Source organism: Colius striatus, chromosome 7 (assembly GCF_028858725.1).
Source record: "Colius striatus isolate bColStr4 chromosome 7, bColStr4.1.hap1, whole genome shotgun sequence".
Classification (NCBI taxonomy): domain Eukaryota; kingdom Metazoa; phylum Chordata; class Aves; order Coliiformes; family Coliidae; genus Colius; species Colius striatus.
The window spans coordinates 20,107,064-20,124,597 of NC_084765.1; the positions used below are offsets into that span (position 1 = coordinate 20,107,064).

At 40.4% G+C, this 17,534-nt stretch overlaps 1 protein-coding gene across 11 annotated transcripts in view; it reads right to left on the reverse strand.

The window, feature by feature from the left end:
• The window catches only part of NEO1 (neogenin 1), a 213,505-nt gene that overhangs the window by 10,268 nt on the left and 185,703 nt on the right, over nt 1–17,534 (reverse strand). For 9 of the 11 annotated variants that reach the window (XM_061999128.1, XM_061999133.1, XM_061999125.1 and 6 more), the window contains exons 19-25: nt 14,871–14,978; nt 11,956–12,150; nt 11,238–11,270; nt 7,056–7,124; nt 6,095–6,242; nt 4,091–4,329; nt 3,309–3,401 (exon numbers count right to left, since the gene is read on the reverse strand). In XM_061999128.1, coding sequence (XP_061855112.1) covers nt 3,309–3,401; nt 4,091–4,329; nt 6,095–6,242; nt 7,056–7,124; nt 11,238–11,270; nt 11,956–12,150; nt 14,871–14,978 — 885 coding nt within the window. The remainder of the gene's footprint in view (nt 1–3,308; nt 3,402–4,090; nt 4,330–6,094; nt 6,243–7,055; nt 7,125–11,237; nt 11,271–11,955; nt 12,151–14,870; nt 14,979–17,534) is intronic. The other 2 variants (XM_061999127.1, XM_061999123.1) reach the window with 1 other exon arrangement.

Sequence of the window (17,534 nt, forward strand, 5' to 3'; positions counted from 1 at the left end):
TTGTGGGTAGCTTCTGCAAAAAAGTATGTAAAGACATTGCATTAATGTTTCCATGTACTATAAAATAGAAACCTGCAGTTGGAAGCCCTCAGAACTTGTAAACAGGATTAAAGTCAAACAAAGTCACAAAAACAAGCTCAAGCCCTAAGGCCCTTCCTGACATTCAGTGCACAGTGGTAATCTCTAACATTGAGCCAGCTGTGTCTGTGCCTGGTTTGCTCTTTCTGGGCAAGGCAGTACCAAATGCAGAGAGGAAAAAAGACACCTGAGAGTCCTGACTGATAATAAGCTAACCATGAGCCAGCAATGTGCCCTCGAGGCCAAGAAGGCCAATGGCATCCTGGGATGCATCAAGAAGAGTGTGGCCAGCAGGTCAAGGGAGGTTCTTCCCCTTCTCTACTCTGCCTTGGTGAGGCCTCATCTGGAGTCCTGTGTCCAGTTCTGGGCTCCTCAGCTCAAGAGGGACAGGGAGGTGCTGGAGAGAGTCCAGCGCAGGGCCACCAAGATGATCAGGGGACTGGAACATCTTTCATATGAGGAAAGGCTGCGGGAACTGGGGCTGTTTAGTCTGGAGGAGATTGAGGGGAGACCTTATTAACACTTATAAATATCTAAAGGGTGGGTGTCAGGAGGTTGGGACATCCCTTTTTTCTATAGTAGCTAGCAACAGGACAAGGGGTAATGGGATGAAGCTGGAACACGAAAAGTTCCATTTAAACAGAAGAAAAACCTATTTCACTGTTCAGGTGAGGGAGCCCTGGCACAGGCTGCCCAGGGTGTGGAGTCTCCTTCCTTGGAGGTCTTCAAGACCCGCCTGGACATGTTCCTATGCGACCTGATCTAGGTGACCCTGCTTCTGCAGGGGGATTGGACTACATGATCTCTAAAGGTCCCTTCCAACCCTTACCATTCTATGATTCTATGAATAACATTGTATGAGGTGTACTTTGCCATACTGTTCTGCAGAGCACTCAGTATACTTGCTAAAACTGCATCCTCCACTCCTTTGTCATACATATGAAACTGGGAGAAAACAAGGAGCATTTGACTACTTACTTGAAAATCAATGAAAAAGATACTACTCTTGTAAAAAGGTTGGAAAACAAAGAAACAGATGAAAATTCACAAACTGAGCTAACCAGGTCATCGGGACACTTAAAAAAACACATCGAAGCCAAGAAAACCAAGCACTCCCTTCAGGTAAGTAAAGCCAAAAGTTAGAAAGTTAAGTGTTAATGGCCTGGTCTGAAATCATGCCACAAGAAGTTGTGGTCACAATTTCCCGGTTACAGGGCTGAACACAAACACAGCGCTAAGGGAAGTCTGAAGCTCAGACCAGATCAGCACATTATAACTTTGCCTCACAGTTCTGTCATTGTGTGTCAACTTTTGTACTTGCTACTTACGTTCTAAAGTCAGAGCTCTAGTCTAGTTGTTCTGGTTTAGCCAAGTCCCTTTGCACCTGAGAGTCATCATCAGAAAACTAGATACATTGTTTAGAACTTGAAGTATTTCATACTAATAATTAAAACACATTTCTTTTGCCTCAACAAAATTTCAATTTGGCATTTTTGCTCTAATCATCATTAACTGATAGGGAAATACAGAGAGAAGAAATAACAAACTAGATACTCTCCTCTTTAAAATTCTGTCATCTGCCAGACTGGCAAAACCTCGGCTTCCATCAGCACTCTATCCATGTCCTAATAAATTTGTCAAACAGACATACTGTGGAGCAAAGCTACTGTACATACTGCAGGCTTTTGGTATCCTTTCCAGAAGAGAAGTGTTACTCCTTCCAAAGCATCTCTTCAAATTAGGGGGCTAGCTAACAGGAGGGGATGTCTTCCACCTAGCTGTATGGTGACCTATCCTCTCCTATGGAATGAGCAGCTGAGTTGTTTCAGAAGTTGCTACAGAACCACCGTGGCACAGCACCATAAACCCACACTTGTTTTGGTTTTCCCTCAGAGGGTGGCCTGTAAACTGCAGCTGGTCAAGAAGTGTTTCACAAAGAGCCATCCATGAAGTGAGAACAGCAGTTCTGGTTGACGTTGCAGTATAAGATCACAGCAGCTATAGGTAAACATGGTCATTTAGAAAAAAGCCAAGCATGACTCCTGCAAAAGTGAATCTCGCTTTACTAACCTCAGTGTTTCATGACAGCAAATGTCGTTAAAGGCAATCAGTGAACATAATACAGCTAAATTTTCAAAATGACTTTGAGAAGGCTCCACTCCAAAGTTAAAACACTAAGTTGCTGTTGAGGTAAAGTTCTTTTTTGGACTGAATGCTGGTTAAAGATACAAAGCCAAGGGAAGGGTTTGATGATCAATTTTCAAGGCAGAGGAGAGTAAGCAAGAGATTCCCCACTTAACCACCTAGGACTGGTTTTAACCAATTATCTTCCCCAGTGACCCAGCCATGGAAGCAATCAGAGAAATCTTCAAGTTTGTCAATAACATTGAGGTCTTTGGAGCAGTCAAACGCTGTTCTGACAGCAAGGAACTCCAGAAAGCCTGAATGAGCAGGCAAAGAGATGGCAGATCAACTTTAGCATTGCTTCAATGTAATACACTGATGAAAAAATGATCCAAATGGTACCTTCATGATGCTGAACTCAGAGCTAGCTGGTGGTTACAATTCAGCAAACAATTTTTAGAGATACAGTTTCAGCAAGAGAGGGACTGAGAAGACAGTCGAGGAGCTCACCTGCTCTGTGAGACCTCAGTGGCACTGTGTGCAGCTCTGGCCTCTCTGAATCTCAAGCAGCATGTAGCAAAGTTAGCAAAGGTTCTGAGAATGGCAACTGAAGTGATAAAGAGGATGGAGTAGCAGTCTTGTGAAGGGAGGCTGAAAAGCCTTTGACCATTTAGTTTGGGGAGTGGAAGAACCTGACATTTACCAGCTGTCTACAGTTCCTATCTAACAGCTTGGATACTGGCAGAGCACAAAGGTCCTAGACTGTGAGAAGCAGGCAGGCTCACAAGCTCTCCTTGAACAGGAGCTGCAATTCCTGCTGCTGAAGACTGGGACAGACAGAACTGTTGGACACATTCCCAACACATCCCCACTGCAGTATGCCTCCTTCTCATTCAAACAGAGTCAGTTTTTCCTTTTAACTTGCTCTAACTGTGACTTCATAGTATGGGACTCAGTATGCCGCCTTTGAACTGTTTCCACTGCAGATATGACAGAATCACAGAAGTGAGGAAGGCAGTACACGAGTGCTGGTGCGTATAGGATCAACATGGCTTGTTTGGGTGTTCCCAAATTCAAGCCATCTGGTAGGAGGGCTGTTGACTTACGCTGAGGTGGCTGAGAATCAAAAGGCATCATCATCTTGGGCCTCATCCCCCTTCTTCCTGCCAGTGTGGACATGCTATCCTCTGACTCATGCCCTGAAGCAAAAATACTGAAGGTTATTTATCATTGCAGTAAGACTTCTGTGATACCATACCAGATGATTTCCATCCTCCTTTCTCTATTTCTGGGCTGTCCTGTTTGTAAGCACTTCTGTGACTCATAATTGATAAAAACAGCTCTTTCATTGTTCACTAGAAGGTGGGAAAAGGGACAGTTACTGTAAGGACTATTGGGCACTGGGGAAAGTCTCCAGGTTATAACACAAACACAAAGCTTGAACAGTGCAGCTCTTGGCAGTGAGTAGCTGTACACCTTTTGGATTAACAGGTGAACCATTCTCCAAGTGAAAACTCATTCACATCTCATGAGCTGAGCAGTAGCTGGTTAGAGCATAAAAACCTTATTGTGTGCTTGACCACTGAAAAAATGTCACACGTCTCTCATCATGAAACACTTGTTAGATGACTTTCTGATTGCTACACTGCCTTTACCAAGAGAAATTCATGATTAAAATCTTAAGCACCCAACTTCCTCACTAAAACATGTGACCCGTCCTTTTTAGAGAGTCTTACAAACTAGGCACAAATCCAATTTACCACTTGGAATCCAAGAACAAAAAAAATAGAAGTAATTAAGTTAATGAGTCAATTAAGGGATTTCACACAATGTATTCAAATTCATGTAATTTTAAACATCCTGGTCAAAGTACTCGTTGACAGCTCACCTCTGTAGGAATTCCGCCTTTGATGGATATTGCTGTCCATGGAATTATCGACTGGGGTGATGTCTTGGGAGTTGCGTGGGATTGGGGTATCTGTCATGATTGGGTTGGGATCTGGAGATTTATCAATGGGTTTTAGCTCTAGTCTTTCGTGGTGAATCCAAAGGTCAGGAGGCTTGACATCTTTGGAGTTTCCTTTGTACTTATGGGAGCCATTAACCGATTTGCAGGCAGCTCGTTTCCTTGGGAAGGGAAACAAATGAAATGTTCTTAGATGTAGGTTTCCTTTCACTTGTTGAAAAAAGCAAATTTTCACTGAGATTTCCTTCAGATCTTGTATCCAGCCGAGCAAAAGCCACCTGCTGGGCAGGAAGCTTTGAATTTTACATACAAGCACACCCAACATCTCAAAGTATATTCTGCAGCTCTGATGTCATGAAATTTTGTCTCAGATGCTGCCACGTGCTGCATAACTGTGCTCTACAGTCTAAGATTTCATTACCAAAAATTAAATTTCCAGTACTCTTGGTTACAAAGACAACATTTTAAACATGAAGCATACGTACGTCATTCTGTGCCTGTACTCCAGGGCTTACAAACAACCTGAAACAACAGGACTGTGCAAACAACCAGTATCTCAATAGGACTGTTAACTCTGCAGATCAATGACAAGGACATTCCTTTTACCCCTGTGCAGTTTAGATACACCTGAGTGAGGTGCTTTTTCATTGCTGGTGAATAGCAGCAGCCAACATTGCAAGGCAGACATCTGCCGTGACGGAATCTTGGGAAAGTAAAACATAAGTGTTCCAGCACTGCCCTGCATACAGATCCCTCACTTGGGACTCGAGCAATGAGAGAGGAAGGTCTCCCTCTGGGTAGTACAATTCCTAGAAATGGCTCAGATAGTACTAAATGCCATTTGGAAAATATCACTGAACAGAACCTCTCACAGAGGTGCCTCACAGCCAGATCTGCTTTGAGCATTGCAGTTGAACCAATAAAGCCACTCAGGTTATTCACCACTTGTGGGGTGCTGCCTGTAAGAGAGGTGGCATTCAGGAACTGGGAAAGCAAATATAGAATTTCCTAGGGTAATTTCTGCTCTTTGAAAAGTTTGTCTCTTGGGCCCAGACCTATGACTTTTGCTACTTCCCAAACACACCCCCAGTTGCTAGACCATCTCTCTTATGTCTTTGCTCTCCTCTCCTGAAGAACTTCCATTTTGCAGGATGGTTCAGCTTCAGCAAAGCAAGTGGAGATTATCTTCTAAGCCTGGTTTTTCATTACTTTCTGACAATTCTGTTTCATATAACAGAGTCTCTTCAAACTTTTACATTTACAAGCTTTCAGCTCTATTCAGTTCTTTCAGAGAACATGCAGAAACAAATTTTTGAAGCCTATAAATGGAAGCATCGCTGCTGTAGCCTTAATTCAGATGCTCTAAATGAGGGAAGAACTCAGATGCACACCTATAGTTAGGATTTTTGAAAACTATTGTAAGGAGTCCAGCACCAGATTCACGTTCCACTCCAGTAATCTAGCTAACTATCATGCACAGATTTAAGCTTACTCCAAACAGTAAAGTATGTGCTAAGAACAGAAGTGAGAAACTGCCCGAGTTGTTGAGATCCCACAGTTCTAAACAGATGTATTGGCTTGAATTTAGAAACAGTATTTTAAATAATGATTTCTCCTCAGAGAGGGGAAAGTGCAGGTATACATGAGAGCATTGCCTCACTTTGTCTGTAAACTTTTGACATTTGTAAGCTCTGAAACACTGATTAGGAAAAACAGACCATCATCATCAGACACAGAACGACACAGCTGTACTGATGCGTGTTGCCTTCTGAACACAACAATTCAAAACACATTACTGATCTGTTAGAACAGAACTTCTACAGCCCTTAGGTATTCAGTAAACTCCAAAGCAGCCTGAAGAAAAGATTAATATCAGAATTAATTGAGAAAAGTGGGACAGGGCAATGTGCCACCCAGAGAACTTACTTTTTTTGGTGAGAAGTTGTACGGCGGGTGCAGAAGACGGCAACTATCACCACTATCACAATGGTGATCACTCCGACAGAGACTATGATCACAAGAAGCATGTTGCTGTCCAAGGCAGAAGTAGGACTTCCATGGGGACTGTTACTGCCTGTAACAGTTTAAAATGGGAGAGGGGAGGACAGTTATTTTCTAGCACAAATCCCCATCAAAAGCAAAGAGTGCCCAAAGACCTCTAGAATCATTCACACCAGCAGAAGGAAAAAGATGGTTTGTCCACTAGGATTTCAAGCAAAGTGCTGACTTATTTTTTCATCATTTGCCAATTGCATCTCTGTGCAATTGTTAAATCTATATGATGCTTTTTTATAGATCCACTTCCAACAGTCTATAAAAATTCATGTTCACCCTACTGAACATAAAAACATTCATTGCAATCATAAAAATATTCAATAGTTTAGAGCCTAAGGAGAGTTAACCTAGGACCTTGCTAAAACTGTAGCACCAGAGGCATCAACTTGGACCAAATAATCCCACAAATCAGTATCAGTAGTCACTCTCCTCTGAAAGAAATACACTTTATACAGCACTAATGAGTGTTACCTTAGGGCAAGGCTTCCACAATGCACAGTGTTAATAAGGAGAAGGAGTTAAGATGGGTTTCTTCCTTCCTAATTCATTCTTACTGAATTAATTTTACACTTGTGCATGTAGCTGCCACTTAAAACTAAACTAGGAACAAGATCTGCTTATCAAGACTGACATGTGCATGATGATATTTTTTCCATATATTCCCCACACTGACAGAAGGACAATTCCATTTCTTGAGTGGGAACCACAATCATCAGAAAGAGACAAAGCTCCTGGCAAAGAGGCAAGCAACATGTTCAGTAGGATACAGTGGCACTCAGTGAAACACCAAGAGACAGAGGTTTCAAGTGAAGAGCTTGGGAAGGACACTCACCTCCGAGCGGTGGTTTGTACTCCGGGCCTGTGTCCACTGGGCGGCTGCCTTTCCCCGCAGATCCTGATGCTGCAACAGGGGACAGGCATTACAGGCACCGTTTATATATATGTACACACACTACACAACACCACACACAACTTCTTGGAACCTTTGTGAGCATCAGCATTTTTTTTTTCCTCCTTTTCTCTCTCCTACAAAAGATTTGGCTTTGAATAGCAGCTATGCTTCCCTGAGAGCCACTTCTTCAAAAGAGCTATTTAATGATGGAAATAAGGGAGGAAATGTAATGTTAAGTCCCTGCCCATCCATGAAAAATTGCTTTCAGCTCCTCCCTATTCTTTTCTCTTTGTTTCACTTTTGCCACAAGTGACAAGTTGATATCACCAAAATGGTTTTGGTGAAACCTAGGAACACAAATCATTTGTTTTAAAGCTTTATGTTTATAGGCTGACAATGGAAGCAAACATAACTTGTGCCTCAGTTGTTACAAACTGAGGCAAATTACACAGCGTCTCCTGAACCTTAGCTACTGCTACTGGACTCCTGGGTGCTTCCAGATGAATATCTGCCCTTCTTTTCCTTTAACAAGGACTTCCCCTTGCAGAATTTGGGTATTGTGTAGATCAGTTGCTACCTTAGCAAGAGGCATAAAGTCACAAGTTCATCTCTGATGTTAAAACCTCTCCTTTGACAGCAGAATGCTTCCTGCTGAAAAAGGTACACAAACCCCAGGGTCTTTCACTTTTCTGTTTTCATTAAAATGCACTAATGCAAAGTTAATAATAAAAATGCTGTAGTAGGAGAAACAGACAGCAAGATGCAAAGAACAATATACCTCTTGTAATAGGAATCCATAATACACTGTTATGCACAAAAAGCCAGAACCACAAAACCCCCTAAATTTGCAAATTCGGCAGTTTCACAATCAGGAGAAGGATTTTCTCAGTTAAAAATCCACTCCAATCAAGAAACAGCAAGTGTTAAAGAGTGTGTAACAAATGGAAACCACGAACTTGAAGTCAAAGACTGTAAATTAGTCACTCTGAAATAAAGACAGTTGATAAAATCAGCAAAAGGTAAAATCAGTAAGAATACTGATAAAGCCACAAGCAGGATTATGAACGAATATTATATGTGTACACATAAGGAGTTGGATGTAGTCTAAAATAATGAGAAAGACACATCACAGGGCAAATTCATCATGAAAAAGACATATTGCAGCTGCCAGCCTAGGGAGGGCACTGCACTCAGTGAAGATGTGTTCTCTTTTTGAAGTACTGGAATAATAACTTTGCAGCAGCAATGAAATAACAGAATTTTAAACAGCTTGTATTTAATATATTGACATCTGCATGACCAGATAACTTGCACTGAAAAGAGGTGGAAAAGACATGAGGTGAATCCTCTGAATCACTGAACCTGGCGCTGCAGACACAGTAGAACATCAGAAGAGATGCAGGAGAAGAGGGGAATAGAAATAATTGACAATATTTTTAAGGGACAAACAGACACCCTGGTCATTTTGGTGCAGCTGCTGGAGCCTTGACATAGGCAAGATCAGGATATAGGTGCCAGACAGGAGGTGGTGTCACACTCTATTACCATCTTTCTGTTTTACTGCAAACAGGTTATTTTCAAACTACATGTCAGTGCATAAAATTGGCTGGTAACAGTAACTATGCAGACATACTATATTTAGACTTGCAAAAACATTGTACTGAGCACTGTACAAGGCTTTGTTAAAAATAGCAATTAAAAAAGCACAATGTGGCACATATTAACAAGATTAACAACTAATTAACTGATAAGCTTAAGAATTATAATTATGGAATCATAATTCATAAGAGATACTTCTAATGAGCTCTGCAAAGACCTGTGCTTGGCCAAGCATAATTCAATATCCTTAATAACACCGTGAAAGAAAATGAAAGTAGTTGCTACTGAAGTTAACAGATTACATAAAATAATGGAATAGATAATAAGATATCACAGACCAAGTGGGATCACGTGGTACATGTGGGTCTAACACACTGAGCTGGTGCTGTAAGGCAGCAATAGGGAGAAAGTGGTATTCTGGCACACAGTCCTATTTCTGAGCCTCGTAGAGCACGGCAGCTCAAACACTGGCACTGACTGTGTGGTGCTTGTGTCTGCACATTTCCAAAAATGACATGGTAACTACAGGATACAAATTCCACTTTTAAAAAGATGATGAAATTTAGGTACCTAAGATATTTCTCAGTATCTAATTCCTGAAACCAGGGATCAACAGTTTAAGCCTTTAAATTCTGAGCTCATCTCTTACACAGCTCAATCCGATAGATGAGCAGACTCCTCTCTGCAGTTTCTGTGGGCACAAGGACGGTAACTCACGGTCTCTCTCAGAAGCAGCTTGCTACTACTATGACAGGGAGCACAACCCCTGCTCCTACGTGAGCCACTCTGAACAAGCACATGCAGGTACTGTATCCTCTGTATGGACACCATTCTTCTTTCCAGTATCTTACAAGGTTTGTTGTTGAAGTTTTCCGTTTTCTTCTACATTAAGGAACGGTTTAAGATAACATTTACTTGAAATTGTTTGGGGTTTTTTTTAGCTTGTCAGTCTCCATTAGGTATCTGCAGCCAGACAACAGAATTTAACTTTGCATTGCTTTAGGATAGTTTTAGTAGATTAGACACCTTTAACCTTTATTTTTGTACTAGGCCAGCACAACTCCTTGAAGCCTGACAGCAACAGTTACCACCTTCTCCCAGTACAAGATCTGTGTGTGGAGGAACGATACAGTGTGCCTGACACAGAAGAAAAACGTTGAAGTAGGGGAGAGAAAAAAAAAGACAGAACCACTAAGGCCAGAGAGACAATTCCATTGTAGTTTTGCTTCTTCCCATCTTGAATAACTTGCCTACTATTTCCTGAGAGGCACAATTCTGCAATTCAGTGATAATATCACAGAGCAGGCTGTTCAGCTCTGCAGCTCACCTTCTCCTTTTCTACATTCAACCTATTGCCATGATTTGTAATCTCTAAATGTTCTCAAAGGAATGCTGAAATAAAATGTCCCTGGCTTTCCTGTAAGGTTTTATGATTTATAAATGATATAATTTGATGAAAATCAATTTGTTACTGGAAGAATATTACTTCAGGATGACAATGACACATTGGAAGATTTCATTATCTGCTGAAATGAGGTTTAGAATAGTGCAGAACACAAAACTGCAACTTTTTCATCAAATCTTTTAGTCTTCCCCTAGTCCCTTCCACATATGAATCAGCACTTACAACAACATGCTGACATCTGCTTCCCCACAGACAAGCCTGAACCTCACCTAGCATCTGTGTTACACAAGGCTGGATATATGTTTACTCCCTGCCTGTTATCAGCATTAGTTGGTACACAGAAGGTAAAAGCCCATCCTTCTAAGTAACAAGCTGAAAAAAATGTAGAAAAAAAACCCCCAAAAATTCTCATTCTGTTTCCCTTTAGGATCTACTTATTTGTATGTCTAAGCTGTTTGCCAATGCCAAACTCATCCCTGTAGACTAATTCTTCCACTTCTTATTTGGCTTGTAGATTACCTGGAAGAAAGCAAAAATAGCCCCAAGACATTCACCTTTTGACTCAAAGCTACCATTTTTCAACCTAGCATTTTAAAACCTTAAGGCTTTCAGTATCTAATGCTGTACTCTTAAGAAGAGTCTGGAGTCTAAATGAGCTGACAAGCAGCACCGCTCTTGCAAAAAAACTTTTCTATAATGGACACATACTTTCCTTTATTATGAAAGTAATTACAGATGTAGAGCTCACAAAAGAACACTTGTGCAAATTATGTAACGAAGAGTCTTCCACCTCTGTGTACTGAAATCTTGCATCCATGGTCAGAGGCTGGCTGGGCTATCACTTGATCCAAATTGATTTTGACAGAATGATTCAGCTCTGGCACAACCCGCGTTGTCCCTTCACGTGACATATGACTACAGAGATCACTTTATATTCCTAACATCCAAACCACAAATAAGACTTCCAGCTCTTCCACTATTAAAAGCACAACAGGAACTTACTCATTTACAGTCAGAGCAGCAGATATTTGTTTCATTTAGGAAATGCAACAGCACACGGACAGGAAAAACAAAATGTGAAAGATGGAGTAAAAGAGAAAGCATGGCTATTCATTTACCTTGGTCATTAGGCATTTTATCTGAGGATTCAGCTAGTGGGACAAGCACAGGGAAGGAAAAAAACAAAAGATAGATCACATGTCTTGAAAAAGTGAGAGACAGAATTTTAAGTTTGACATGGCATAAGTAAACTAGCTAGAGCTCTCACTTCTAATCACCAATGCTCAGATGGAGAAAGTACTGTTAAGTAATCTACTCACAACTTTTTCACCTCTCCCTAGAGTACTTTTTCTCAAGCTATCATCTGGCACTGTTTCATTCATTACCCAACACCAAGCAGTTCTGGATTTCAGAGCCTGCTGTATGACACTGGCTCCCACCAGATCATCCAAGTCACTTGCCAGCAGCTACGGCACTGGCACTGACTTCCCAGCCCACTGCTTCACACCATTACATCAGCATCAGCCATGACACACCACACCTAGACTCTTAAAGCAAATAAAAACTGGGTTTCTGTAAAGAACATTTGGGCTGTGGATCCTCAGCATTAATAACTAGATGATTCAAGTATCCACTAGTAATTCTGAAACAACAAAATGAATTAAACTGCTCTGCAACATTTGTGTATCTACTATGTGCAAGAGCAATCCAATAGACAATTTCATTCTAATCCAACTCCATTGATTTCCTGTCTTTTCCAGTTTAAAACTTATGCTACTAATATCATTAGTTGCATTCAGAAAATGAGGAGGAAGACAGATACAGGTGAGAGTTTACCTTTTGGGGTTCTGAACTGAACGGCCTCAGACATAGGCCCCATGCCCTTTGAGTTGCGGGCCTGAATTTTGAAATAATATGGTGTATCAAGGGTCAGTTCTTGTATCTGATGGGTCAGTCTGTTTCCCACAACAGGTTCGATAACCCAGTCATGTATTTCAGCATTCACATCCGTACTGTAGTAAATTATATATCCTGTTCAAAGGAAGAAGCAAAAGGATTTTATTTGTAAGAGGATGGTCAGGAGATCAGGATCAGGAAAAGGTTCTGTGGGCTTTTCATGATACTAACACCAATAAATGATTATGGGTTTACTGAAAATGTATTCTTACTTTTTAAACAACTAAGAATGCATGCAAATACTAGATGGCCTTCCCATCTTCAGTTTTAAACTGTTCAACAGCATACGTTAAAACAAAAAAGCCATTTAAAGTATCAACGTTATTTCGGAGCACTGTTCATCAAATGTGGAAAAATTCCTCATTTCCACATCCTTACCTGTTCATAGACCACATAATGTAAAATAACAAAGTTTATCAAAACATCCTGAAACCATTACAATGTCAGCATTAAAAAAACCAAAGCATTCTAAGGCACAGTTGAAGAACATATGCTTAGTAGTTTATAATTATTGCATTATTTCTTCAGTTTATTAACAAAGATGACAATAATGCAAAGAGAAGTTAAGCTTTCTTGCCTATCACAGAAAAAAGGTATGGGAAGAGTTTATGTTCTGTAATTAAAATATACTTAAATTACAAATCAACACTAAATCAAAGCTTTGTAACATTTTTATGTACAAAACAGAGCACCGGCATAAAATAAACACTTGAACCAACACAAAGATGAGGCATCAGCTGCTTCATACACAAACTGCTGCTTCCCTCTTCCCACAGACCAGCAGCCTGGAGCTTACAGTAAGGAAGGGCAGACGTTCTCCAGAGCCACTTCCATCCCTCTAAAGCAACTGAAAATACTCTTGATACTCCAATTCACAGTCCCCAGCTATGGCATGGAGGATGTTGCTCAAGATGCCAGCTGTGGGCCTGGCCCACTTCATTCTTTCCCTTGGTGGTAGCATTAATGTCTAGGGAGTAGATTTAACAACCTGCAGCTTGGACAGGTCACAAAGTAACCTGTCTGGAACTTGCCTAAGAGGGGGCAAAGCCTAGATATACAGTAAGAGCTAAAAGCATTATATATGGTACAGTAGCACAAGACTAGTGAGTTAACTTAGGACTGTACTAGTTAGTCAGCAACTGTAACAAGGCACAAGCACCCCTACCATTTTATGAATAATTGGTGTTCCCCCAAGAGGAGGCTGGACTCCATAGCGGGTCTTCAGCCCATGTCACATTGGGAACCCCTCACTCCACGTGTCTGGAACACTCAGACTTTCAACAGAATGATCAATTTTACTTTTTAGCTGCTAACTGCTGCTTATACACAAAATAATAAATACCACAAGTATGATTAAATGTAAGACTCTCCTTCACAGTATAGGACATTGCAAGGAGATTGTTTTACCTGGAAAATGGAACGTGTGCGATAATTTTGCTTACCACACTGTGCAAGCAGATGTTGATTTCTTTGCACACGGTCATCTCTTTCTGATGTATGCACTTATCTAAACTGATAGGCTTATCTTTTGAGAAGCATATAAACCTGGGGATATTTGTGCTTGTCATTTCATGCCTGACTCTCACTGACCACAAGCAACCACGTCCTTTAACATGCAGTTAAGATAAAGGCTCTTGTATCTCCTGTCAAACCCTCTTTCCCTTACAAAGGAAACATCTTGATGACAGTAACACAACACAGAATTGGCTTTACAAGGCAATATAAAAAAATATGCACAACATATAAACAGCTATATGCATGCAGAGACATACAGTCAGCTCAGATGGGCGCTGTGGTGCAGAGCGAGCTGCCATCTGCCACAGCTGCATCCCTGCAGCTCTGCTTGTGAGACATGTTCAGCACTCACCCTTGTTTCATCACTGGTACCAGACAAACTGACCTGTTACAGCCATGACGTGTGTTTCACGTCTTCTGGCTTTCCAGAGGTCTTCCTTACACTTACTTGAAAGCTTATTGCCATTATTAAAGGTTGAGAATCTCCAAGTATTCTGCCTGTCCAGAGTGATCTAATTAGTTTTAGTCTTCTATCTAGAACCTGGGCTACAGTGCTGCCTAATCAGATGTCAGGTGGTGACAGGTTTTAAAGGTTGGATTCTGCACCATAGTTAGAATTCTGCACTCTGAGAAGAAAAGCAAAATCATATACTGCAAACTATTTGCCAATAAAATCTGCTTTAGGCTTAAAGCCTGGGTTAAAAAAAAAAGAAAATGGAAATGAACTATTTCATAAAGCCTTTAGATACAGAAACAAGAAAATATAGAAGGAACATAGTAATAACTGTTTTCTGTAAAATGATTTATCGTGTGTGGAAATGATGCAGTTGCAAAAGCAAATAATAGGTTACTCCCAACAGTTATGTCAAGGGACTAATAAACTGACTTGCAGTCCATTCTGTGCCACAAAGACGACAATGAGCACTGGGAAAGATTCTTCTAAAGTGAATACTGCTGGGCCAGAGGCACTGTAGGTGTATTTCCAGAGGCATGCTATTAGCACGGATGAAGGTAAAGGTTATTGAGATGTTTAAACTTTCAATTATATTACTGGTTAGACTCCAATTTCACATGGTAGTTAGCTCATATCTTAAGGTATTTTTAATAGATACAAAAGTAAATAATTAATCTGAGCTACTAAAAAGATTGACAAAGAAGATATAGACCTTTTGGCTAGCTCTAGGCTAAAAGAAGCACGGAACACATTCACATAGCTATATAGATGATATTCTGCTGTTAACCAGGCATACAGCTGCCTTTATCGCTCATGCAAACTGCACCTGTAATTTTGCCATTGGCTTCAGATGGAGGCTGCCAGTTAACGATTATTGTCCGAGGTTTTCCCTCTTTGCTGACCACAGTCACATCTTTGGGAGGAGAAGTCGGAACTGCAAACAAACAAAAACCAGGCTATCAGAAAAAAGCTCCCCAATCTCACTGGATATAAACATGTAACCTCAGCACCTTCACTTTTCCTTTCATTTACCACCAAAAAAAGAGGCATAGAACAATAAGAATTCAAAATGTTCAATCTTCAAGTAAACCTACCACGCTGGTGTAGTGGCCTCACTGATTTGCTCCATCCAACTGGCAAATGCCAGCTGGTGAGCAGCACCTCCTTTCCATAAGGAGCTACCTCTTTGTGCAGCACTTCTGTCAGCAGGTGCTGTGATTCATGACTGAACAAGCCTACGTGTCTTCAAAAATGTGGCATCTTTGTACAACTAGGACAGTTGGGGTCAGTGACTTCTAACCTGATTTTTCAGTCATAAAAATTACACGAACTTGTGAAGGAAACATGTTTTATATGCACGGGTACATGAAATATCACAGCATTTTCAGGTTTATGGTGGGATCAAGACTTAGTAATGCCAATTTGCCACTTAAATCTCAATCAGCAAAGAAAATTCACCAGAAATTTAGAATCATAATAAAAAATGACTGAGTTATTTTAGTGAAGAATTATTTGTGATTTGCACGGAAATTTGCATCACGGAAGCATGTGAAATCCAGAAATCTTTGCTGAACATAATTATTGAACCTTCTTCCCTGGATTGCCAGGGAGTAGAGACTGAGAGAGAGGGGGAGAGCATGTGCTTCTCCCATCAGGTTCCTCCTGCCTGAAGGTTCAGGAAATGGCACAAATTGCTACAGCAAAAGACTGAAATCCGAGACCCTTCTCACTGTAAGCTAAAATACCCATTTGAGGCCTTGATTAATGGCTTTCCAATGCCCAGAGCTGCTGTCTCCAAAGGGGCAAAACCAGCCACAGTTTGGAATTCCACATTATGAAAAACATGAGGCTTCTAATAGGGTAACTCAGAGCAAAGTAAATCTGCCTTGGATATTTAATACTATAATAGTAACATTTAGTGCTTGCTCAGTGCATTTAAAGAGCTTTATGTGTATTACCTATTAGAAATTAATCTGCCCATCCTCTGAGATGGCAGCCTATTATCCCTGTGCAGAATAACAATTGGAAATCAGAGAAGCTCAAAAGTTTCTGTCAATATTATCCCAAATACTTAATAACACTCTCAACAGTGAGATGTAAAGCACGATTCATGGCCCTACAGTAAGCTTCAGAGAGAAAAAAAAATAAGCAGGACTAGCCTACAAGAGATTACTATTTCACAGACCAACACTGAACCCATTATCCATATTTCTCATCAGCATTAGCTGAGGAGCAAGTCCTACACAACGCTGCTACTCATGAGTATTCAAATATAATGAGTCAGGCACTCAGGAATTTGGCAAGTAACATAAAACGCAAGATCTGTTATGAGAAAATATATTTAGCCATCTTTGTGTTTTCATTTGCTTCTTAGTTCCCAAGCTTCTAGGTCATATTTGCAAATATTCTTTACAACTACTCTGACTAGAAAATTACTTTCTGTTTAAATAAAATGAGACCTCCTGTATCTTCAAAATCTTTTGCATTAACTTACTTTGTGCAACATTTAGAGTCCCTGCTATTCTGCATGAGAACTGTGTTAGAAAAAAAAAAAACCAACAAATAAAGTGCTTTCTCATGGGATGGGCCTAGAAATTGACAGGAGCCTCACTCCAGACCTGTGCTGTCAGAAGGACAGTTGGCTCCACTTTCAAAAACTAAACCAAAGTTTTGAAAAGCAACTGAACCCCACTAAGGGTTTATGGGACCTGTGAGAAAGTTGGGAATTTTCTGATTTTATCCTGTTTTTCTTTTTTCTTATATTTTTGTTATAGAATATTTGGTTGATCTTCACTAATTCCTAATTCTTTGCATGCTTCATTTTTTTTTTTTTTGTATTTTAATTTAGCATGAGAACTACAGGGTAATTTGGATAGACTCTTTTTTTGTCCTTCCAGTTCATATAAAGAGAAACCTAAGCATAATAAGCAGTGAATTTAGTTACACAAAAAACACTTAACACTGCAGGACACAAAGAGCTAATGAGGGACAGATCAGGAGACAGAGGTCCTGGACCTTGCAGTTACGCGGTGGCCTAAGCTCCTCCCAGTGGCTATAAACCCTTTTCTGCTCTGTGCTTTGAGTGCACATCACTTAGCACCGAGGGCTGCCATGGCAAGTCCTATGGAAGAACAAGAATTTAGGGCTGGTATGGATGTCTTAATTTCTATTGGGATTTTTAAAAATTCGATTGCCTCATGCACTTCCTCACTCTGTCACAATTATCTCCATCATTATAGCAAGTTTTAATTATTATTTGCAAAAGTATTTTCTTTGTATTTGCTCCTAACGTGCTCCTTCTGAGATGTTTCAAGCACACACTTCTTTATTCTCTCCTGTTCATGAACTCTGGTACATTATTCATTACTTCTCTGTAATTTGATGTAAATACTTTTGCATGCAATCATCCCTTTGAATTTTGAAGTATGTTGTTGTTTTTTAATCAGAATTTCTGACTTGACTATAAAGAAAAGCAAATCCCAGCAAGTAT